The sequence below is a fragment of the Numenius arquata genome, chromosome 5, assembly GCF_964106895.1.
Source record: "Numenius arquata chromosome 5, bNumArq3.hap1.1, whole genome shotgun sequence".
In the NCBI taxonomy this organism is placed as follows: Eukaryota; Metazoa; Chordata; class Aves; order Charadriiformes; family Scolopacidae; genus Numenius; species Numenius arquata.
Genome location: NC_133580.1, coordinates 23504535 through 23529700, shown reverse-complemented (window position 1 = coordinate 23529700; position 25166 = coordinate 23504535). Strand labels below are relative to the sequence as shown.

Genomic DNA, 25166 nt, shown 5'->3' with positions numbered 1-25166 from the left:
TACAGGAGGACGGATGGACGGACAACTCCCCTTCAGTACCACCTGGATGCTGGGAACCTCTGGAGAGGCCCGGAGGTACCGTGTCAATCTGCAGCCGCCGTAAAGCTCATGTTCGAGGTTGGCCGGAGTCCCGGCTGTCGGCTTTGCCCGGTGCCTGCTCTGAACCCGCTAAAGCAGGGCTTGGGCAGAGGGGCATGAAAAAGCAGAAAATCTCCAGCTCCCAGCTCAGGTTTCCCACAAAGCGAACAAGTTTATCAGTGCCGCTGCCCGGCGAGAGGGGCCATGGGCAGTCTCTTTCGCTGAGATTTCAAACGTGACTATCCAAAGGCAGAGACCAAAAAAAATAAACAATCCTCATCTGAATAGAAAGCGATTTCCAGTGCTCACCAGCACCTCCCCACCCTCCTCTCCCAGGTTCAAGGGATGAACAGGGAGTCAGCTTCTTTACCTACCCCACTGGGAACTAAACCCTTCGTCAAATCACACATTAAAGAAGCTCACTGTGTGCAAAAGACTCTTATGCTAAAACAGTTCCATCCTACATAGTGCAGTCAACACAGTTTTTAACTTAAATTTGCAGCTTGTTCTTTACAAGTGCTTGGCAGAGAATATTTATATTCTTCTGACACCATATAAATAATATTTATACAGCTTAGACATTTTGAGACATGCATTAGACTTTAGGTAGTACATATTTCTTGATCATATATGCAAATATTACTGTCAATTAAACCGAGCAACCTTATGCTGGACCGTGTCTTGCGTTATCCAGGACGTTTGACGGTGGTTCCGAATCGTCCATGGGAAGGACCAGGCGTGTTCCCCGGATTACGAGTTCATGGTCCCCAAAAGCAAGCTCCCGATCGAGGGCGTCTTCTGAGCTGTTTCCCACGAACCGCCGTGATGTGCCGCTGGACGCCACGGAGTCGGTGTTGACGGTGGAATCCCCGTAGGTCAGACTGATGTCCCCATCGTTCAAAATGAGGTCGGAGTCATCGTCCTTCAGCTGCTCTTGATTCTGGGCAACAAACAGGACGAAAATGCTGTTTAACTCTGCCTGAAGAGCTTGGGTTTGAAATCACACGGTGGGGGTGAATGAGCAGAGAGAGGCACCAAATCACAGACTCTTCCTGCACCATCACCACAACCAGATATCTCTGAGCCTATGAGACTCGCACAGCGCACCAACTTCTCTGCAGACAGCCAAAGAGGGCGCTCTCGGCTCTTCTTTCTGATGCCATAGCCAGATATATAGGGAATGCGGTTTTGAGTGGCTTTGTCAGGACTAAAATACCCACGACGACAGGAACCGCATCACCGACCCATCAGAGCCATCTCTGTTTGGTGCAGGGAACCTGATGCTGATACTTTGTGGGCAGGGCAGGAAAACTCCTGCCACGGAGAGCTGCTGCTGCAAGGGGCTCCTTGGCACGACGATGCCCCAAGTGCCGAGGCCGTGCTGGACAGCCCTGCTGGCATCATTCACCCCCAGAGCCAAAAGAGGATAAGCCTGACCAGCAAACCCAGCCCCTCAAAGAGCACGGATGCACAGAGGCTCTGCAGCGATGGTGGGAGAGGGCACTGCATACGTGCTCTCCAAAGCTGCCCTTCTGGGCTGCTCAAACAAGGGCGCTTTACCATTTCAGGAGAAAATCTAGTGGGAGGTGTCCCTGCACAGGGCAGGGAGTTGGAACTAGATCATCTCTGAGGTCCCTTCCAACTCTAACCATTCTATGATTCTGTGAGAATCAGCCCCGGTTCAGATGCTGGTAACCTTTTTAGTTGCCAGTGATGCAGCTGAAGGCAAGCTGCAAGAATGGTTCAGTTGCAAGGCTGGACGTAGGGGATGGAGAAATTGTGTGTCCTCCCAGCTGGGGATGGGGAATGGGAAGGAAACCTGTGACAGCTTCATTGAGCCCATCACTGAGGAACCACCATGAATACACCACAAGTCCCTTCATGACCAAACAGTCAGCTGGAAAAGCAAAATGCTCACGGGAATTAGCTCATCCATCAGCCACAGCACCTGACCTCCCCCCAGGCTCCCAGCTCAATGCTGCAGAGCAGCATCCAAAAGCTGCAACACAAACGTGTCAACCGACACCAACACCGCAACAGAAAGGACACCAATGGACTCACTTCGTATGCCTGCGGACTTGTTAGGCACCGGGCAACAGGCCCACAGCACCCCGGGAGCGTGGTCGTCAGAGGAGGACCACTATGCGTCAGCAGGGGCTTTAGATAGCTACAGAGAGGGTTAAGGAAAAGAGGAATAGGGTGATATCAGCAGGTCAAGGGGTGGGATGCAGAGGCAGCAGCAAGGGATTCAGTGTCTTGAAATCGCTGGAAGGAAAGAAACACAAGTCCCTGGAAGCACAAAAATTCTAGGGATGAGGAACACGAATGCAACCAAACAGCAGGACATGAGCAGACCAGGGCACAGTCTCCGTAAGAAAAGGTTTGGCAACATCACTTGACCTATCACCCTGTGCCTCAGCCTGGCAAATCGCTCCTCCTCTAACTGATGGCAAAGCATCTAGTGAGAGGGTGACAAATGAGAAGACCCTCTGCCCTTCCTGCTCGCCTGCCACAGGCATCGAGGAGACCTCGGGTTTCCAGCCTGGGAGAGCCCAGCTTTGAACTTAGCTACTGCTGCACTCCCAGTTAATGGTGGATGGAAATGGTCATTCCTCGCAGCCGCAGACACGAGAAGGTGCAAATCAAAAGTCAGCAGCGTGACAGGAAAGCAAACCCTGGCTCCTCTGCTGAGTGGGGAGCGAGTCACACTCCAAGTCAACGGAGTTGCTTGGACAGACAGGATTTGGCACGGCACACACCAACCACCATCCAAGGATACTTGTGATCGAAGTTGTACCACATGCGGAAGAGCCAGGCACTTTCTGCCTTCGTACTCCTCCTCTCACTCTCCGGGACACCCTGTGGGAGAGCAAGACATTAAACAGCAGCAGGGCAATGTGCCACGACCTGGGTGAGGCCCCCAGTTACCCCCATGGGGACATAAGAAGACACACACCTTCACACTGCCTCTTCAGAAGAAACCTTTGGGTTGCAGCAAGTTTAAGGACATTCACAGCACGACAGGCTGAAGGTGCTACCAGCACTGTGCTCTGCATTTAGCAGCGTACAACAGCCTTAGGGAGGTGGCATCAAAGCACAGAGTAACCACTTTTCTGCTAGAGCCTTCCAGTTTCTGTCCCCAGGGTTTAAAGTGCCTCGGAGCCAGCAGCTGCATCCAAACATCACATTTAATAGTGACCAACAGGTCCAACCTCCATCAAATCTCGCCTGAGAATTTTGCATGCAAATAATCGTATGTTAGGGGGACTCCTGGCTTCCTTTTGGTCAGAGAAAAAAATATAGAACTGTTTGGAGGGGACTATGAATACGAGTACATATATCACAGAAATTTGGCTTTCAGATTTATAGCTCTTGGGCTGCCTTTAGCATTTGACTCTTTCTCTCCAGGAGGTGAACAGCCCAACAAATGGCTCTGAATAAAATGAACCTCCAAGGTGCAGGACCCACACTGAAACCAAGCAGAGCTACAGCATGGCCAGGCTCCAGATGCACGAGCGAGACAGCTCGGGGCTACTGGGCAGGAAAGCTTCTGAGGCTGCAGGGCTCCAGCATTTATCTCAGCGCGGTCGATGGTTCCTGGGCTGCCACATAACTACCCACAGGAACCAGGGGGGCAAAAGAGAGGTGACCTGTGGGTAACAGAGGGATGAAAGATGCTACATAAAATGGGTCAGTAAACGGAATTTCCATACTGCCCTGGGTGCTGGGATGAGGCAGAAAGCCTCTGTGTCATGCACATTTTGATATTTATTTCAGACCCAGCAATGGAGAGACTGAATGTATCATGGCAGTAACATGGACTGACCAAACAGTCCAGCGTTACTTCTATGCCCTTTTTAACAAGTGAATAAAAGCAAGCCTCAGCGTAACCACAGAGAGCACAGAAAAGCCATGACTCCTGCTGACTGTCAGCTCTTTCACCAGAGGAGCTAAAAACCCTCCTGCAGCTGGAAGGGAGCAGGACACAGAGGGGCATTCACAGGGTCTCCATGTAACCCTTTTACTGACAAATGTAGCACAAATTCCTCTGCAGAGGCACTCACCACGTTCTCCTGATCTGCGTCCACACCGACTCTGCAGAGGAGAAAACAAGGACAGGGTTAGCACAAGCAATGCCAGGGACATGCCACAGCCCGGGTGGAAAGAAGGGATGCAATCTTCCTCTTACCTCTTAAAACTGAGCACCTTAACATAAAAGGGAGAAGACAAGGGGGGACACGAGCCCCGCAAGCACCGCACTCACCGAATATTCAGGCAGGACAGCATGGCCGTGGTGCCCCCTCCAAAAACCCACACCGTGAAGAAGACGATGAGGAGCGTTGTGCTGAACATCATCTGCCGGGCATAGGTGGCCGTGTCGCGGATGGCCAAGGCGAATGCCATGGCTCCTCGCAGCCCTGCCAGGGAAGGGAGGTCAGAGGAGTGTGTCAGCTCACGGTACAGGCGGCTGACCCCACCACAGGCTTCCCCACTCGGGATTTACATCACATTGCCCCACGCAGGGTCCTGTCCCTCTGACAGGACATCCACCACCAGAGGAGACCACAGCACTTTAACAGTGATGATTTAAGCTTAAGCATATGCTGTGAAAGCTGGGGTTATCACTACTCTTTCCCAGCCCAGAAAGACAAATCTTCCTCCTGCCCCACACTGTCCACTCAAGCACAGGGCAGGAGGAGCTCATTCATAGCATCATAGAATGGTTTGGGTTGGAAGAGACCTTAAAGACCATCCAGTCCCACCCCCTGCCCCGGGCAGGGACACCTCCCACCACACCAGGTTGCTCCAAGCCCCCTCCAACCTGGCCTTGAACCCCTCCAGGGATGGGGCAGCCACAGCTTCTCGGGGCAACCTGGGCCAGGCTCTCACCACCCTCACAGCAAAGAAGTTCTTCCCCACATCTCATCTCAATCTTCCCTCTTTCAGAGTCAAACCCTTCCTCCCTATCCTATGGCTCCCCTCCCTGATCACGAGTCCCTCCCCAGCTTTCCTGGTGCCCCTTTAGGGACTGGAAGGGGCTCTAAGGTCTCCCCGGAGCCTTCTCTTCTCCAGGCTGAACCCCCCCAACTCTCTCAGCCTGTCCTCACAGCAGAGGGGCTCCAGCCCTCCCAGCATCTCCGGGGCCTCCTCTGGCCCCGCTCCAACAGCTCCGTGTCCTTCTGATGTTGGTGGCCCCAGAGCTGGAGGCAGCACTGTGCAGGGGGAAGGGGATGGTGTCTCCCCAGAGCGGAGCAGAGGGGCAGAATCCCCCCCCTCGCCCTGCTGGCCACGCTGCTGAGGATGCAGCCCAGGGTACGGGGGGCTTTCTGGGCTGCCAGCGCACATTGCTGGGGCATGCTGAGCTTCTCATCCACCAACACCCCCAAGTCCTTCTCCTCAGAGCTGCTTTCAATCCATTCTCTGCCCAGCCTGTGTCTGTACTTGTTCCTACATCTCAAAACCAAGGCATTCACACCACTGATCCTCAGGAGCCCTGTCCTGCCCAGCCTCTTCTCCAGATATTGCCCATAAAAGATTTAGAGTTGAATAAGGAACATTTCCAGGTGCTCACGGGGCGAGGAAGCGCAGATGGGCCACATGGTTGAATACAGTAACGTACCAGCAAACATCATCATATGCTGTAAATTTGTTCCAATCTTATTCCTTCTCCCCAAATTCAGTAAAAATGACAGTGGGTAAATATTGGCAGCTCTTCCTAGGAAGATAGCAAGCTGTATTTGCACATGTTAAGGAAATTGCTCTTCCTATGTCTCCCACCGCATCCCACCTCTGCTCACAGAGCCAATTTCTACTGCCTGACGGAAACATTGGGGAGCCTCAGAAACATGGGTCCTCTGGATGCAAAGATAATAACCCAGCTCCAAGTGGTACAGCAGCGTGGGAAGGACATGCGACTGCCTCACCAAAGCAAAGTACACATTGCAATTCACGAATAGCACAAATAAACAAGGGAAATGCTGAGAGGACAGGCTGGACGAGTGAGAGGAGACAAAAACCACCATGTCCTACTGTATGCTCTCCCCTGCCAGGTCTGTTTTCCACTCCAAGAACTATTTGTCCTCTGCAAAGCCCAAGTTATCGCAGCTACCACAACCCTTCTGACATTCCCACACTTCACAGTTGGGTTTGAAGCTTTAAGCCAAGTCCCGTTCCCAAAGATTATTCAGCAAAACGAAAGCAGCAGCAGTTGAGAAGGAAAAAAAAAAAATCCTAATACTCTTTCTGTTTTCATAGCCTGCGAGATACAAGAATCACCAGCCCCTTCATATTGCTTTTTATCTTTGAAGCTGTGCCTTTTAATACCAGCACCCAGATGGCAAAAATAATCTTGGAGCCAGTATTCAGCGCAGCCTTGAATAATATGGAAAACACTTCCAGCTTTTACGTTCTTTCCCGAACATCATGAATTTGCATAAGAGACGTATTTCATGATCTCTCTCATGAATGATCTATTTCATCAGTGAGTTAGCCAGTTCCTACTGAAGAGGCACAGCATAAATTTCAATCCAGCCGCCCCAAAAGGGCATTTCCCCTGCTCTTCGCTGCCTTCACCCCACCGCAGCCCCGCAAGAGCTCAGTGGGGGGATTCAGCAGACCCTGCCGCAAACCCATGCGCCAGCACTGGCAAAGGTAATAATATTTTAATTTACTCGTATAAAACTGTTTCATTGCAAAGTGTTTCCCTGTGATGGGAAAAGAATTCCTTCAAAATCCTTGGTTTTCTGAGACATACCAGGGCCGATAGCTTGTTTCCGTTAGCATCAGCCCGCAGAATTGGAAATCCTTTCTCATGACATCATTCAGAGCCATCCACTGTAGCTTTAACTGTGCTACTTGACAAAAAAAAAAAAAAACAAAAAAAAAAAAGCTTTTTTGGGGGTCAAACAAAAGGAATAGCAGAGAAAAGAGGAAATATACGGCTATACCAAGTGGTCCCCTGGTGCCACGCTGCCATGAGACAAAGCCCAGTGCTTCAGCACCACGTTCACACTGAACGCCGAGTCCCTGCAGCAGCTAATTCCAATGCCCACAAAAAGAGAAAAAGAGACAAGATGGGGGGAAAAAAGGCCAAACAGAAAAGCTGAGAAAAGAATCTCCATCTTCTTAAAATGACCAGCAAAAAGACTACTACATGGGAAAAAATCCCCTTTTAAAAATAAAGTTAGACTGACTGAAAAAAACCCCACGCATCTGAATGAAAAACACAACTTAGGAATGAGGCACCTCTCCCCTTTCTTTTCTTGTTTCATAAAATGGGCTCCAAAGGATACGAAAGCCCCCACCACGAAGGTAGGGTTAAAGATGTGGTTCTGGAAGGTGAACAGAGCAAGTCCCATGTAGGAGAAGATAAAGTTTTCTGCCAAGAAATTCAGAAGCTCAAACAACTGAAAGAGAAAAACAAATTAAAAGCGAGTTAGACATAACATAGATTTAACAAGAAAAACATGTTAGCCCATCCATCACGCAATAAGTGCTTCTGCAGAAGCAACCCTAGTAAAATCCACCTGTAGAAAGACAGATGCACCTAATTCTGGCTAGAGGGAAGGAAAAAATATTGAACCTGAAATTCAGAGAAGCTGAAGGAGGCTGAGGAGCTCTCACCTGCTTAGTTCTGTGCTGGGACTCTGTAGATAAGTTGTTATAGGTATAATGGGCCTGTGTGATCCCACAGAAGAGCACGGCCACCACACCTGGGGAGCAGAGCACCACGTTAGACCCTGGTGATGAAAAGGGAGCTGAGCTGCACCCCAGTAGTGCAGGGAACTTAATGGAATAACCCCAGAACCCAGAATAATTAAACTTCTGAAAGCAGAGGGAAAGCCCCAGCTGCAATCGATGTGGGAGAAGCAAAACTCAAGAGGTCCACGGTCCCTGCAGATCTCTGTCCCAGGCGCGGGGCTGTGCTGGAGCTTGCCTGTAAAGCCACACGCTTCGGCCAGAAGGAACGTGCTCCACGACATCAGGAAGAACAAGCCAGTCTCCAGCAACGGGAACTCCCGGAGTTTGGTGAACTTGGTGACGTTGCAGATGGTTAAGGACAATGTGGAGAGGAACTGTAGGCTGAGAGGGTATCAAATCCAGTTGTGTATTGCAGCAACACTACATAGCCTCCTCGTAAAAAGACTATGGCATTGCTTTTCATTAATTTAGGCAAAAAAATCATGAAACACTGGATCTGGGTGAAATGCAGTGCAGACAAAAAAGAAGCTGCTATGCAAACACTTGGAAAAACCAACAAAAAGGATATTAAAGCTGTCACAACTCCAGTAGCTGCTCCCATGGCAAAAGATCCACTGAATATCCCCAGGAAGATCCCAATGGACTTGAACATCGCTGTGACATCAAATGTGTGGCTGTTGTCGCCTGCCGGCTGGTATGCCACGATTGAACTGAAAGAGGGAGGGAAAGCAAACACAAGAACAAAACACTCCTTAGTCCGGACAGAGAGGCACCTCCACGGTGCCACCTGAGCTCTGCAAAGCGCTACCACAGCCGCAGACACCGAGCCCAAGAAATCAGGGAGGCAAAACCCGACACCCACACTGCAATCCCCCCAGGATGGCAGCACACAGTGGCACATTCCCTCTCCCGGGGAGTTTGGGGTTCCCTTTGCTCCTGGCCGGCGTTCCGCTGTCCAGCCACCCCTCCAGGGCACGGCTCTGCATTTGCTCCTTCTAGATGTTAGAGAGCGTCAGCTCAAAGCCCGTCTCTTGCATGATCTCCAGCAAATCCATTTGCTAAGTGACAGTCCACCATTTATGATGGTATTTTGGGGGTTTGGCATGAGCTCTCTATAAAGTCAGGCAGGCTGGGACCACAAGGCATTCAAGGGGGAAGCCTACATCTCTCCGCTGACTCCACAGAGGCTGATGTGAATAACCCCTGGAGAACTGTCAGTTGTGCCCTTCTACCACATTTAACATGCACTACAGTGATTGTGCACTGCTCCCAGTTCTGGAGACAATATCATAGGGCAGCAAGGCAAACAGAGGGGTGCCGGTTCACTACAGCAGCGCTTTTATCTTCATCCACCAAACTTCGACAGACCTTGATGAGGATGGGATGCTGCACTGATGCCATCTCTGAACCTGCTCCCTCCTCACTCCCAAGCCTTACATCAGCCATTCTGATGTTTTATTTGGAAAGGCTGAGGTACAGGGGTCCCCATGCCATCTCTTAAGTCTCATTGTAATGTCAACTTCTTACTCCTTACACCACTTTCTTTGATGTAAACTTACTGAAAACATTAACTTCCTAGTTAGCAATCCCTCAGCTGGCTCTGTTAAAACTCTTGGATGTGAACTTTAAACATTTGCTGTTTAACTTCCTGAGTTATGCCAGAATGGAAAGTTACTGCCTTGTGCACACATCCTGCAGCTTTCTCCCCTGACTACACACCAGCGGTTTTTTGCAACAGGAATGACAACCCTCCCCTTTCCAGCATGTCACAGGTCACTTCCCTTGCTAAACTTTCCTGCTTTTAATATGTTTCATTTTCCTGCATTGTCTTTTACACTGCAAGCTGCAAGCTTCTCCCTGTGATTTAGTTTTTTTCGTCAATCCCATCCTCTCCTTCCCATTCACCAACGTGCTCTTATTCTGGGGCTTGGGTTGTTGTGGTTTTTTTTTAAATCCAGACTGGTTTTGTTTCCCCTCCATAACCAACTCTTTGGATGTCAGTTTTGTCTTTTAACCCCTTACAGTTTTCCTTCTGGTTTTGCTTTTTGCATCGCTAATAAGACACTATTTCCAGCTGCCCTTTGTGCGCTTTTTATTTCCCCTGTCCCTGCCCATGGGGCTCCCTGTGGCATTTAGCCCCTGTGGAAACTCCCTTCGGAAGAGGTGGGTAGAGACCCTGCGGCTGCATTTACCCCCCTGCTCACAAACCGCAGCCTCAGTACATCACTGCCCACCAGCTTTCAGTTCTGGGTTCAATTCCTCTTCATCCTCCACCCAGTTCCTCCTGCCAAGCCAGGCCAGGCCAGCGCAAGGCAGGAACAGAAAGGCATGGATCCTGCTCCCCGGGAACAGACACTCATCCGGGACTGAAAGCAGGAAGGAGAGGAGCTTTCAGGGCACCCAGCTCCTGGTAGAAACTATGGAGGAGTCCCAGCCCCAGCTCCTTGTCCTCCCCCAGCACAGGGACGATGCCCTCAGTGCTCGCTTTCACAGAATGGGTTCGAAGGGACCTCTGGAGATCATCTCGCCCAACCCCTGCCAAAGCAGGGTCACCCAGAGCAGGTTGGACAGGAACACATCCAGGTGGGGTTTGGAATATCTCCAGAGAAGACTCCACCACCTCTCTGGGCAGCCTGTTCCAGGGCTCTGCCACCCGCACAGGAAAGAAGTTTTTCCTCATGTTCAGATGGAATTTCCTGAGTTCCAGTTTGGGTCCATTGCCCCTTGTCCCATCACTGGACATCACTGAGAAGAGTCTGTCCCCATCCTCTTGCCACCTGCCCTTTAGCTACTGCTCAGCATCAACGAGATCCCCCTCAGTCTCCTCTTCTCTAGGCTGAACAGCCCCAGGTCTCTCAGTCTTTCCTCAGCAGAGAGATGCTCCAGTCCCTTGATCATCTTCATAGCCCTCTGCTGTACCCTCTCCAGCAGTTCCCTGTCCTTCTGGAACTGGGGAGCCCAGAACTGGACCCAGTGCTCCAGATGGGGCCTCTCCAGGGCAGAGCAGAGGGACAGGATGACCTCCCTCCACCTGCTGGTCACACTCTTCCTGATGCACCTCAGGATGCCATTGGCCTTCTTGGCCACAAGGGCACATTGCTGGCTCATGGTCATCCTGTAGTCCACCAGGACTCCCAGGTTTCTCTCTGCAGAGCTGCTCTCCAGCACGTCAGCCCCAGCCTGTACCACTGAGCGGGGTTATTCCTCCCCAGGTGCAGGACCATTGGCAAGGAGCCGATGGTGCTTCCTGAGGCAATCACCGAACCCACGCACTCAGCTGGCCACGACTGGAACCCCTCTTCACCCTGGCAACGAGGCAGCACCAACACTAGCTGTCACCCCACCCATCAACACAGCCCACCCGCCCAGAAACACCCCAGTTCATTCCCAACTCACCCCTACTTCTCCTAACTGGGGAGCAGGTCTTCCGCTTGTGGGAGCAGAACCGTCCCCGTGGGGTTCCCCCACTTACACCTCTGCTGTGAAACAGGCAAATGCCAAACTAAATTTAAAAAAGGGGAACCATGAGTAGGAGCTCTGGGCTGCTCTCAGAGGAGCTCCCCTCCCCGGAGCAAGAGGCCCACACCTCCTCCTTGCACCCAAGACGTGGTTGTGCTTAGATGACTCAAGGCTGTCCCCAAGATACCTGCACCAACCGACCCTCGCCGTGCTGACCAGGGCTGCCTTACACTGCTTACGATGACTGTGAATACAAAGACCATGGGAAGCTTTAAAATGGGTATGGACTGACTGCTGAGAAGCCCTTGAGAAGTCAGGATGTTGCACAAATAAACAGGCCTCGCAGCAAAATTGCTGCTGACTGCAGCTTGGGGCTGCTGTTTTGGTGCAAATTATCTTATTTCGGGGAGGGGGAGTGAACTGAACTCAGTTTGTAGAAAGAGGAAGGCAGGAGATCAGAGCAAGAGCTATGGAGGTGGTACTGAAACAGTGCAAGAGGCAAACCAGTGCTCACGGCGCAGTCACCGACGTGCATGAAGACCCACCCCAAATTTCACTGCTCCACTGCTGAACCCACCCACTCCTACCCAGAACCTTCCAGCAGGGACTGGAAGACCCCATTCTCCTCCCCGCTCAGGATCACATCTTAAACATGACCAGGCTGTGCAGCATCTGCTCTCACACCAGCGGTGACACTTCCAGCATCTGCTCTCATACCAGCGGTGACACCTCCAGCATAAAAGCCCAAGCAGGAAAGTCAAACAGTTCCAGAAACCTCAACAGAAACACTCAATTCAGTAAATACAACTCATGCAGGTGGTGATACAAGCTCACAATATGTTCCTTGCTGCCTCCACCTCAGTAACGCCCATGCATCCAGCCCGGCGGAGTGACAAGTATTCCAAAAATATTTTATGCATTAGTCTTGGCTATATGTTAACCCGTCACCAGTGCAGATATTATATATTTCCAAACAAATTCCTGTGATGACAACGCAGCGAAAACGCAGATAAAATACGTCCTATGTGCAGGGGACATAAAATACTAAAGAATATAAAGCATTCTTTAGAAAGTCAGCAAGTTTCCCATGTGTTTACTCCAGCTGTAAGGAATACCATCTTCTTAATGCACAGAAAATGGGGAGAGAAAGGAAACAGCTGCTTTACCAACTACTTCCACCTAAACAAAAGCAGGTATCTGTGGATGGGAAGGAAGACAGGTAGGAGCAAAGCCATCAGCAAGGGGTTACAGTGGGGTCCTGTGGCTGAAAAGCAGACACGAGGCTTTTCCCTTTTCCTTCTGGCTGGGTCAACTGGCCATAAAAGCAAAACAAAACTATCCACCATGCAGAGGGAAGCTGTAAGGACAACCCACAATCCCAAGCTGCGGTGTGCAACGAGGAGATGCATCAGAAGGGCACTAGAGCTTCTGGGGACACTTAATATGGAAATCTGCTCTTGCAAACACCAATGCTCCTATTTCACAGGAGCAAGGCTGAGTGGCTCCCCCCAATGCCTGACATGTAACATACATAACAATTAAAAATAAAAACAGAACACACTTACGAAGACAGCACTATGGCAACGGCATCATTGAGGACGCTTTCGCCAAAGAGAAGGGCATACAGCTCAACATCAACCTGGAGTTCATGGAATATGGCAAGAACAGTCACTGACAAATAGAAAAATAGAGAGACATTGAAAAAGGTGCAGTTATTTTGGTGTAATCAAAGACAAAACACCCCTTTTTAGAAAGCTGCACATCTGTGCCACTCTGCTGTGATGGTGCCAGCGCCCCCCGTGTTCCCTTCGAGAGTCTCCTTTCAGATTTGGATTTGCTTTATCATTTCCCTCCTCCTCATTTTACTAAAACACACCCTGGGCATTAGGTCCATTGATTTTTTTAGCCGGCAGACATGAGCAAACTCTGCTCTGAGCTTCACTGAGGCTCTGAGCTCGTGGGCTGGACCACAGTACCACGCTGACACAAGCCAGCTTTCGGGATGCTGTTAGCTCAGAGCATCAGGGAGAGCCTTCCTCCACCCGCAGAAGGCCAGGACACGGCTGTCTTTTCCTTCCGACACTCCGAGAGAAATCCTCTGATGTAACACAGGTTGACACACTGGAAGTGCCAGCACAGATGTGATAACATTTCAGACCTAACTGGAAAAAGCCAGGCATCACCCCAAACCCCACGTGGGGGTTTCTTGTGATTTACGGCCACATGACAGAGATGAGAACACCCTCAAGCCCTTCCGCAGCCCAGCAGCTCCAAGGAGATAATGAAAACGCAGCAGGTTTTGTGTATCAGCCTTGCAAAAACATCACAACATCTGAAGCAAGCAAGATGTAACTCATGGTGCATCGTACACGGCTTAGGCTGAGCTAAGTCCAACCAACTTCTGTGAAAGTCCTTTAAAACAGCATTCAGGGACTCATCTGTGCGCACTGAAAGGGGTTTGGCCCGTTTATGCACAGGGAAATGCTCCCATTTTTACCTGTGAAATCTTCTTGTTCCTATTCTGAAGCCCGAAGAAGGGATGCGACACCAACAGATCGTCTGCAGCATTTCTAAGCATTACTGTCTCTTTGCCCCATCGCCATCACGCCTGTGAGGCACTCCCCGCTACGTGCCCCCCTCTCCATGTCAACACCCCAGCTAAGCTACGGGGAGGATGCTCAACCTCACAGCCACACAGGAAGAGCTAAAGGAACTGGTGGCCTGAACGCACACCCATCCAAGATACGCTCAGACAAGCTGGGAAATCACTATAGCTTATTTTTTAAGTTGGTTTTTTTTTAATAAAAATATCAGCAGTAATAGCCACACCACCACCTGGCAAATCTTAGGGAAATATCAAAAATAAGTTATTAAAAACTCATGGGGAATGCACATCCACCTGGCAGACAGATGTGGCTGCTACCACATTAAGCTGCAGGTTATGTTCTGCAGCGTTATTCTTGCAAATATGCATATATGAACAACGCTTCTCATTTTGCCTTTGAAACCAGAAATGACTCATTGTCAAGATGAGCAGGTAAAAGTCCCAACTCATCTGAAAACGGCAGCCACTGGCACTTGTTTCAAAAGGGCAGAAGACTTGGCCTACCCGGGCGTGCAATCTCTCCCTTCCCTGCAAAACTGACCAATATCTGCATTTCAAAAGATCCCCCAAAACCACTGCAACTCAGGGGGGGGGAGGGGTAATGCTGCCAACCCCCACCTGGGCTGCAAAGAAAGACATTTAAGCCCTGTTCAGCACAGGGCAGGAGGAAGGAGAGGCCTTTCTGTGGTCCTGTGCTTTCAGGTGAAGCTGGAACATGCAAATAAACAGCTACTGTGTAAAAGTAATTGTGGACTATGTGAAATTCAATCAGACCGGGCGTGTTTTTCATAGTTTTGATTTACAAAGTGCTTCAGCAGACCAAGCTGTCACTACTGTCCTCAGTACTGCTCATTAAAAGCAACTTCCAATTAGATTAGCACCTTCCAAAATCCCACACAAACATAAGCAGAAGGAAATCAGCTCAACTAGCTAAAACTGTCAACGGAGTCCTCCCTGTGTTACATGTCCTGTTCTGCATCAGCCCTTGGCAAAAGATGGCAGAAACACAGTGGACCTGTTCCCAAAACCCAGCAAAGTCAAGAGAGAGACAGCTAGGACTTCACTGCCAACAAAGATTTTGGAAGCAGAGGTCTGGAAGGAGTATTACACGTAACTGGAAGGAAATGAGAAGGCATGGAAACAAATCTGACCTCTGGGAATGTTGCAAATAAACTCCAAAATTCAGAAAGAGTGAACTTCACAGGGTTCGGACTTTCTTCCCCCCTTCCCCACAACTCAAAACGGATCAAATAGGTAAAATGGGGGGGAAAATAACCATCTAACATACCTGGGTCAGTAGCCGATACGATGGCCCCGAAGAGGAGGCAGTCAGTGAAGTAGAAGTCTCCCCCAAGCTGCCCAGTGACTTTCATCAGCGCCACGCAGCCATACACAACAGAGCTGGTGATCAGAAGAGGCAATTACTCATCTCTGTAGTGCATTAAAATGACATTCAAATGGGCTCAATTCCCCTGAACTTGCCAGATTAATCCCCCAATCAATCTGATTAACCCCAGATTAACTCAAACGCAGGAACACGGGATGGGCTGAGCCCGGTGAAACCCCAGGGCCACGGTCTGGACGCGAGTGTGGGACCACACACCAAAGCACCCACCACACTGGACCACAAACACAGCACCGGGGAGGAACTGGGACCCAAACTCCTCCACGAGCATAACATGAACTAAAGCAAAGGCAGCAGCCAGGCTCATGGGGTCTCGCGATCATTTTGCAGCATTTCACATTAAGGTTTTTCAGTGGGATGACCTTGGCCTGACTTCGAAATGGCCGAAACTTTCCCTGAGCAACAGAAAATGAGGATGCTGAGTTCTGCGTGAATCCACAGGCCTCCCAAGTGGAAAACACCCTACACCAGGTAGCGTGCTACTGTTCAGAGCGGGAATCATCCAGCTCCCTCTGCACACAGGAATAAATAATCTAAAAGGCAATCAGCGCTCGACAGGCACCTACTTCCAGCAAGTAAGGACAGAACACGCATTTAGGATCCTGCTCTCGCGCCTCACGCTTCCTAGGGCTGTGCTCTCAATAATTTGAAGTTACTGACTGTTTTTTCAGGACAGCCTTCAGAGAAGTGTGAAACTTTCCTCACCATGTGTATTCTGCATGGGATGCTGAGAAAGCACTACATAATTAGACAGCAATCGCCCTGCCCGCACAGGGCAAGTCTGGAGAGTAACGAGCGTTATTTGCCGCTGCTGAGCAGCAGGAGAAGAGAGCCCATGCCATCTTTCAGGGCCAGGATTCGCGGCCGCAGCTCCAGGCTCAGAGCACAGCCCCCGAACAGGGCTCAGCCCCTGCGGAAGAACCAGAGCAGCTCCGACGACTCACCCGATCACCAGGCAAGAAATGGCAGTGCCCAGAAAAGCGTACGCTAGGATGGATCCCAAGTTTCTGAAGAAGTGTCTCTAGAAGGAGGAGAAAAAAAACCACAAACCAACAAACCCACTGAATTATATTTTGCTAACTATTTATTTCAATATTTATATTATTTTCACCCATGCAGCTCACACCCAGCTCAAACGCCATGAGCTGGACAGGAACAGTGCCCAGCACAACGGGGTACACTGCCAGACCAGCAGATTTTAATGCAGCATTTATAAACATGAACAAGTACCGTGTTCTTGTACCTGCATATTTAATAAGGTGCTGTTCCAAGTCCTGGGAACTGATTTCCTAACCCAGCAGCATTCCTCCTTCCTTCTCCCGCAAGCTAAAGAGGATCGTTTTCCTCTCCTTCTAAATCAGCATTTCAGAGAGCTGCTGCTTTCTAAAACCTTCCCACCCTCCTACGTGGTTCAAAAGCAGGGGTGGCTGAAATGGCCCCGCTGACCTCAAAACCTCTGCCCAAACCCATACTGGAAATGGTTGAAATCGCTGACCCTTCCTGGGGCAGGGGGACGGACGAGACCACGGCCTGCTGAGCAAGCATTAAAGCACTCTCAAGTATTGAAAATGCTCTGGAGGCAGAGGAACTAAAAACGTAGGCGCTGTAAAGGCACGTACCCTTTTCAAGCTGTAGCCTGCATAGAATATAATTGGAGGAAGCAAAATGTTGAAAAATACTTCAGGGTCAAAAGTCACCTGTTAAGAAAAAAAAAAAACAAGAAAAAAAAAAACAAGAAAAAACAACCAACAGTCAACTGGTTTGTTAAGACTTTGCAAGACAAAACACAAATAAGAATGTCATATAAAATATATGGAGGGAACCCTGTACTCCCGCCAGATGAAATGCTGACGGGTGAACACTGAGGATGTGTCCAGGACCTTTTGAAGACAGAGCCCAGAGCCTAAACAGCTTCAATTAAAATCAGCTGAAACTAGGGTTCCATTATGTTGCATTCAACTTACATTTTATAGCTGATCACTATCTGACTGAAGTTAAAAAATAAAAAAAATAATTAAAAATAATCACTTAATCCAGCAGATACAGGATTGGTCCCCATGGAGGGAGTGGGAAGCATCGCTCACCTCTCCAGTCGCTGACTCCCTTACCTTTCTCAGCATCTCGTTGTCCTGGACATTATTGAGCTCCTGGGCACTGATTTCCCCCTTCAGGGTGTATTCGTAGTACTTCCCGCTGACATTCACCAGCAGTGTGGCGGGACTGGTCTGCACTTGGCAGCTCAGCGTCACGTTGTTGACATCTCTGGGGACATGGATGCCGTAGCGCAGGACCACGCCGACCAGGACCCCTGTGGAGGGACACAGTGAGACCAGCCACAGCAAACTCCCAGGACCCACCTCTTTGAGCATGGATGCAGCATCCGGCATGCCGGGATCCTGACCCTCTGCTCAACCACCATCCAAATAATTCTCCACGTGATATTAAACCACCCGCGTCCTCCCATGGGCCAGGCAAATGCTCCATGCTCGTGCGGGCTTTCTAGCACCAGACATGGACTGGTCCTGAAGGCAATTACCCAGCAATGTCAGACCCTTGCTTTAGAGCAGCGGAAAACTGACATCGAGGGCATGCTGGCTTTCCTAAGGCAAGGACCCTGGCATTGCTGGCACACAGCTGGAGACCTGGGCAAGGCTGCTCACACATGCCCAAACTATGCATGTTGCACCCATAAAACCTGACAGCATCACATTTTGCCACTACAGAAATACATTAAACCCGTCATTTTTGTCGGAGATCAAAAAAAAGGTACCAAGCAACTACCATGAATGTTCTGAGGATGGTGAGCATCCTTCAGAAGATGCTGCAGCACCACAGAGCCTCCTCCCCCACCAGGGAGTTTTCGCAGCACACAGCAGCAATCCCCCTGGAAGTTTCCCAATCCAGGCCCACCACCTGGGTCTGCTCCTCGCCCCCAGCAAGCTTCAGCTCTGCCCCAGGAGCAGCAGCCCCAGGAGCCAACACTGCCTCCAGCCCAGCTGCTGCGCAGGAGTGTGTGGGGGGGGTTAATTTGCAAGCCAGCGATTTATATGGCACTTGTCATCTGCAGCACAGCTGATTAGCTGTGCTCTCGTGTCTCGCATCCAGATTAACAGCGTTTGCACAGCACGGGCTCCTCCGGCTCCTTCTCACCGGCCCGGTGTGCTGAGGGCTCTCCAGGCTGAGCTTTCTGACATCTGCAGGCTGGGGAGGAGGGACGTCCCATGGGACACCCTTCCACGTAGCCTTCGGCACAAAAGGGTTTGGAAACTACTCAATAAAAGGAAGCGCTGAGCCGCCACAGAAATGCTGGATCTTAACCCCACCTCTGAACCACACGTTTATGAAAAGCTTTCAGACACGTGGGAACTAAACGGAGACCGCAACACTGGGAAGGCTTCTCCATTTGCCTCCCAGGACGCTCCCGCTTCTTTACTGTTGCCTTAATTAAGATCTTGCTCTGTGCTTTCCTACAGGCAGGGCACAACCGCGACTGAAGGGAATCATAGAATCACAGACTGGTTTGGGTTGGAAGGGACCTTAAGACCCATCCAGTCCCACCCCCTGCCCCGGGCAGGGACACCTCCCACCACACAAGGTTGCTCCAAGCCCCCTCCAACCTGGCCTTGAACCCCTCCAGGGATGGGGCAGCCACAGCTTCTCGGGGCAACCTGGGCCAGGCTCTCACCACCCTCACAGCAAAGAGTTTCTTCCCCACATCTCACCTCAGTCTCCCCTCTTTCAGTGTCAAACCCTTCCCCCTCATCCTATGGCTCCCCTCCCTAATCAAGAGTCCCTCCCCAGCTTTCCTGGAGCCCCTCTAGGGACTGGAAGGGGCTCGAAGGTCTCCCCAGAGCCTCCTCTTCTCCAGGCTGAACCCCCCCAACTCTCCCTCCATCTCACGGGAGCAGATCCTGGGCTCTGCCATGGCCAGGCAGGAGATCGAGGGGCCCTGGGGTGTTCAGTATCTCCTGCAGACAGTTCCCAATCTGCCGCCTGGTTTTTGCCTTCTCTCCCCTTGACAGCAGTTTTCCAGGACGAGATTTGCTCATTTTGCTGATGGTCAGAAGAAGAGCCCCCACCTCCAGCCCCCAGGGATGTCATGCATAGCAGGGCCACCCAAGCACACATCCAGCCCATGAGCAGAGGCAGAAGAATCGGCCGCAGACAGAGACTCACGGCTGCTCACCCATCACACCGGTGACACAGCTGGCTCATCTCAGGGACCAGGGTGCACCCGAAACCCAGTCCCTGGCCCAACACGGCACTTCTGCAGCAGAGCTGAGCTCCTCTCACAAAGCTACCAATGCTTTCAAGGCATGCACAGTCAACCATGTGCTCACCACACGCTTTGGGATTTATCCTGCACTGCTGGCATGGAATTGCCCTGACAGCAGAAAAGGTCCCTCTCGGCACAAGCAGGCAAGGAAAGCTGCTGCAGGGGACATCACACTGTGCAGAGCATCCGAGAGCTGCTTTGACACCAGCATCGCTAAGAGGGGACACCAAAGAGGAATGCTTTTGCTTACTTTTCTCCCAGCCTCTTAGTTCCTGTGATCGGCCAGTGCTCCCGAAATAAAAGTATGGAAATGAAGGCAAGGATGTCAAGGACACGGAGATGCCACAGCACCTATTTCCAGGAGCATGTGGCTGGGGGGGTGCACAGCACCACAGCATCGGGACAAAACACCCTGGCTCCCTTGCACCCAGAAGATGATGACCCCTGAGGGGAGACAACAAAAATTTTCACCGGGATAAAGTGAGCTTCAGAGGGTTATTTATACCTGCTTATGGCCATTAAGCAGCTATAAATGGTTACAGTGAGAGTTCAATCGAAAGCGGGGAAAGCCAGACTGGAGAGCTATTTACCCTCTACCCTTGGAATTCCTCCTCCGCTTTCACGGAGCAGGCAGCACCTCAGACACCATGCTCTGTGGCCTCCACAGCTGCCTGGGGTGGCTTTTAAATAGCCTTTCTTTTTAAAAAAATGCTGATTTTAGAGCTTCACACAGGAGTACGAAACCTCCAGCAGCAGCAGCTGCCTGTCTTTGCTCAGCTGGAAGCCCATCCAGCAATCCCTTTAAATGCCCAGGCTCTGAGATGAGAGGCAGGAGGGACGGAGGGACATGGCTGCTGGGAATTCAGAATGATCCTGAGCCACCTGCCTCTCCGCTCTTAATCCCCATCCCAAAGCAGTGCCACATCCCATAGCACCCCTGCTCGTCCCCCCCGGCTCAATTACCCGGGCAGCTGCTCCTGGCCCTGCCTGCAGAATTCCCACCCTGGCCAGGAATAGGATAAGGGAAAAGGGACGTATAAACCGACCACAAGCTGGCAAAGCCGCTGTGCTTGGGGCTGCAAAAATCAGGCATTTTCTCTTACTTGGTGACAGGGTGCCTGGGGGGCTCCCAGAGCTCTCCCACCCAGGTGGGAAGAGACACTCAGGTGCCAATACAGACCCACAGGAGGAGCTGGGGGGGTGCAAACCCGCCAGCAACATGCTCCCACGCAGGGATACCACCAGTTACTCACGGGGAAAGCACATCGTGCACTGCTTAAAGCCAATTGCTTCACCACCGTTAAGATGACACCACCACCACCAGCCCCTCCTGCCCAAGGCTGGAGCTCTAATCATCCCTCCCCACCTAACGATGATCGCTGAAGGCACCTGGGACAAGCCTGACTTGGACGCCAAGTTTTTTTCAGACACCAAACCCAGTTCTGGGCTCAGGCTGCCTGGACCAAGCCCAGGGGACCACGTAGGTCCTCCTGGTTTGGACACTCTCTTAGGAAATACTTCCAACTCTCTTGGCCCTCGAAGGGCCGTCCTAGCAGCAACCCGTGAGCCGTTCCACCAGTACCGACATGCTTTGGAAGCCAAAGGTTTTTACAAAACTGAGCCCTGGGAGGGAGCGGAGTGGAGGGAACCTGACACTGAGGAAGCTGCCAGCTGAGAGCTGCAAGGAGTAGAGAAGCTAAAGGCGAAGCTGGTGAATTAATTGAGTTCTTTTATGCAAAGTGCAGGAGATTATTTCCATTGCTTTTCTCCCGACTTCATTAGAAAGAACAAAAGCCCATGGGGTTTGGTTTTTATTTTTAAGGTGCTGCTGAACATTTCCGAGGTAAGGTTTTAAATGAAGACTAATATATTACCATTCAGGAACTTAACAACAATGGAAGCACACGGGATCCCCAGGCGAGCATTAATCTGGACACCAAAAGGAAAGAAAAATCTAGCGAGCAACCGAGGACAACCTCACAACACGCAATTTAGACATATGCAATCCAGGGGCCAAGCGGGAACAAGTACAAGGAAACTAAACTTCTAGAGAAGCTCCTGCCACATCCACCGTCAGGCCCCAAGAGGAACTGAAACAAGACTGTTCAATTAATCATCCTAAATGTTGAGTACCTGCGAAGTGTGAACCTCATTTGAAACACTGAAATGAAGCTTAGGGACTACTAAACACCTGTTGACTCTCTGTGAGATGAGTCCAGGCTGTGCCCAGCTCTGGAGCATCCGCTCTGAGCCTACAGCGTGATTTGTAAGATATAAATCCACCCGGAGCAAGAGCCTTATAACTTAGAGTAAAAACACAGCCCCCCAAGGAAACTCGGATGGATTTCAGCAAGAAGAGATGTACGTACAGAATTTTTCTTTGACTTGCTTGTTGGGGTGGGTTGTTTTTTTTTTTTCCAATTAGGAAAAGACAAGCTTTTACAAATTGCTTTCTCCTGCCCAGATTTCAGGGTGTGTTTTGCAGCCTGCCTGCTGCAGCACTTCCACATTTCCCGCAGACTTCCCCAGGGCCGAAAGCGTGGCAGGGGGCCGGGCACAGCCCAGCAGCAGCAGTACCCGGCTTTGCTGCCTGCAGCTTTGAAGCTGTCACCGTAAAACACCAGCATCTCGCCGCTCTTTGGGAAATCACACGTCCCTTTTCCTACAGCAGCTGTCACAACCTGAGAAGCAAATGCCACAAGCCTGGAGAGCAGAGAAAAACTTGGGATTTTCTGCATGACCAGAGAGATGACAACACCAATTTTGCCAGCGATTCTCTAAGCACAGTCTGCAAAAAAGCAGACAGAAAACACACATTTTACGGATCAGCAGGAGACCAGAATGACCCGGGTCGTCCCCTGAGAACAAGGAGAGCAATCAGGTGGGTCAGGAAGGACGGAGGACTAAGAGGAAGAAAACTCCAAGAGAAGAAGAACAAGGTTGAGGATGCAAGGATTAGAAAGTCTGTGTGTCGGCGAGCTCCAGGGCAGCAGAAGGAAGACCTTCCATGCTGGAAGCACGTGCTGCCACTGTGTAGCTCCCGTCCCTGGGAGGTGACCACCCCTGCCCCGGGCAGGAGGCCAGCAGCGCCTGCATCTGCCTCAGCAGACTCTGAAAAGGCAGGCCAGTATTCTGTGCCCCTGGGCTGACGCAAGTGTCTCCACCCTGTCGTTTGGAAGGACACCTCCAATTAACTGAAACTTAGGGTCACAAAAGCCAACAGCCCAAACGGGTCAAGTCAGAGCCTTCGGAGTAAGGCTTTCTGCTGGGTGGGGGACTCACTCGGCCACGTTGCTGCTCTGATGGAGCTTGGTCGCACATCACCCACAACCAGCAAGGGCAAGGACAGCACAGAGAAGAGACATGAACCGCAGCACCTAGCAGAAGACACCTTTTCAATCCTAAACTCAACAAATCTTGCCTAGATAAGGCTCCACAGCAGCATTAATCACTCCCCCAGCACAACTCCCAGCCCTGCTTTGGTTGAACTCCCAAGTCATGCTAGACAACCCGGGCAGAGCCACATACCGCATCTCCATACGATGGTTCAGGCCACTCCATGAGGTCACGTCACCTCAGTAAACCACAGGTCACCATTAAAATCCAACCAGCTACAAACCCACTCCCCCGACCCACAGCCTTGCTCCACTTCTTGTGGGAACACATCTCACCGAGAGCTCCTGTCGCAGAGGGAGGAGGAACCCCAAAAGTAGGAGCTCATGTGCCCAGGTCCCTGAGCAGCAGAACACGAGGCTTCTGGGCCCACAGGTCCCTGAGGAAGGCCAAGGATGGGAGTATCTTCCCAAATGGCCTCTCCATTCTTCTTGGATGGCTTCTGGAAATTCAGGCGCCCTACACATAGGGTGGAAACACGACCTCTGGCCCCAGCGTGGTACGCAAGGTTCCTGACCACTGCAAAGCCTGACCTATAGGACCATGGAATGGTTTGGGTTGGAAGGGGACCATCTAGTCCACCCCCCCCCCCACGCCATGGGCAGGGACATCTTCAACTATAGCAGGTTTCTCAGAGCCCCGTCCAACCTGACCTTGAATGTTTCCAGGGATGGGGCATCTACCACCTCTCTGGGCAACCTGGGCCAGCGTTTCACCACCCTCATTGTAAAAAATTTTTTTCCTTACATCTCATCTAAATCCACCCTCTTTCAATGTAAAGCCATTACCCCTTGTCCTGTTGCAACAGGCCCTGCCCCAAGTCCCCACTCTTTGCCCTGCAGCAGGTAAGTGGGACTCGCTGGTGCTGGGTGATGTGGTTTTGAGGCCACTTGGCATGTGGTAGCTCCTGACCCCCACCAGCTTCACCCATGCTGCAGCCGCCCTGGGAAAAGCTGACCAGTTCCTCACCGCCGGAGATCTGGGAGTAATGCCGCCCTTGAGAGCCCTCAACACCCGGGGTTTGGAACCCAACCAACCCTCCCGCCAGCAACAACGCTGGGCATGGGGCGAGCCGGGACAGGAGTATCCAGCTATGGCTGGGAGGGGATGTGGAGTGTCCCCCCGGGTCCCCGTGGGTCCTTCACCCACGGAAGGAGCCCTGCCATAGCCCCTGGGTGAGGGGCCACTGGGTACCCACGAAGGGAAGGGTGGGCTGAAAGTAGGTGGCCAACCCAGGCACTCCAGTTGCCCCAGCGCAGAGCCAGGACTGGTTTGGGTGGGGGTGCCAGGTTTTCCCACGGAGGCGGGTGCATGGGGTGGGCCGGGGTAGGGTAGGGAGGTACGGGGGGGTGGTGGGGTGCTGCCCCTCACCGTAGATCATGGCGAGCCCGGTCTCATGGAGGAAGCGGGCGCGGCGGTGCTTGAAAAGCCAGATGGTGAGGATGGTGAGGGTGAGCAGGAGGATGAAGATGAGCAGGTTGGCGCTGTCCTGCCGGTGGCTCTCCTCCGCCGCCTTCTCCGACACGATCTCCTCCTCCAGCGCCCCGGGACGCGCCGCCACCACCTCGCCGCCCGCCACCCCCCGAGCCCACAGCCCCGCCGCCGCCAGCACCGGCCCCGCCATCGCCCCGGTACCGGCCCGACCCCGCCGCCACCAGGAAGCGGCGCTGGGCGCAGGCGCTGCGGGGCGGGGACAGGCGGCGGGAGCCCGGATAGGGACAGGGCTGGGGCGGGGGAGCGGAGGGGGAAAGGGGCGGGCGGCTCCGGGAGAGGTGTGCGGGAGGAAAGGCGGCCCCGGTGGCGGGGGGGGCTGGGGGCTTGTCGGGGGGCGGTCGGGCCGTCGAGGTGTCAGGGCCGGGGGGCGGCAAGGGAAGACTGGGGGGAGCGCGCAGTGTGCGCTGGTGGCCCAGAAAGGCGACTGCATCCCCAGCAGCGTGGCCAGCAGGGCGAGGGGGGGGATTCTGCCCCTCTGCTCCGCTCTGGGGAGACCCCCCCCCCAGCGCTGCCTCCAGCTCCGGGGCCACCAACAGCAGAAGGACATGGAGCTGTTGGAGCGGGGCCAGAGGAGGCCCCGGAGATGCTGGGAGGGCTGGAGCCCCTCTGCTGTGAGGACAGGCTGAGAGAGTTGGGGGGGTTCAGCCTGGAGAAGAGAAGGCTCCGGGGAGACCTTAGAGCCCCTTCCAGTCCCTAAAGGGGCTCCAGGAGAGATGGGGAGGGACTCGTGATGAGGGAGGGGAGCCAGAGGATGA

General features: G+C 52.0%; 1 protein-coding gene across 1 annotated transcript; it reads right to left on the bottom strand.

Moving 5' to 3' along the window:
* Nucleotides 1-742: 742 nt before the first annotated feature.
* SLC9A6 (solute carrier family 9 member A6) lies at nt 743-24606 on the bottom strand. Its single transcript, XM_074147389.1, has 16 exons — nt 24289-24606; nt 17357-17556; nt 16868-16945; nt 16193-16269; nt 15132-15244; nt 12804-12909; nt 8348-8489; nt 8015-8120; nt 7702-7790; nt 7371-7484; nt 5699-5810; nt 4343-4496; nt 4143-4173; nt 2858-2937; nt 2140-2245; nt 743-1018 (listed from the first exon to the last, which is right to left on the bottom strand). The coding sequence occupies exons 1-16, from the start codon at nt 24539-24541 to the stop codon at nt 743-745; spliced, it is 2037 nt and encodes a 678-aa protein (XP_074003490.1). The 5' UTR covers nt 24542-24606.
* Between the last annotated feature and the right edge of the window lie 560 nt (nt 24607-25166).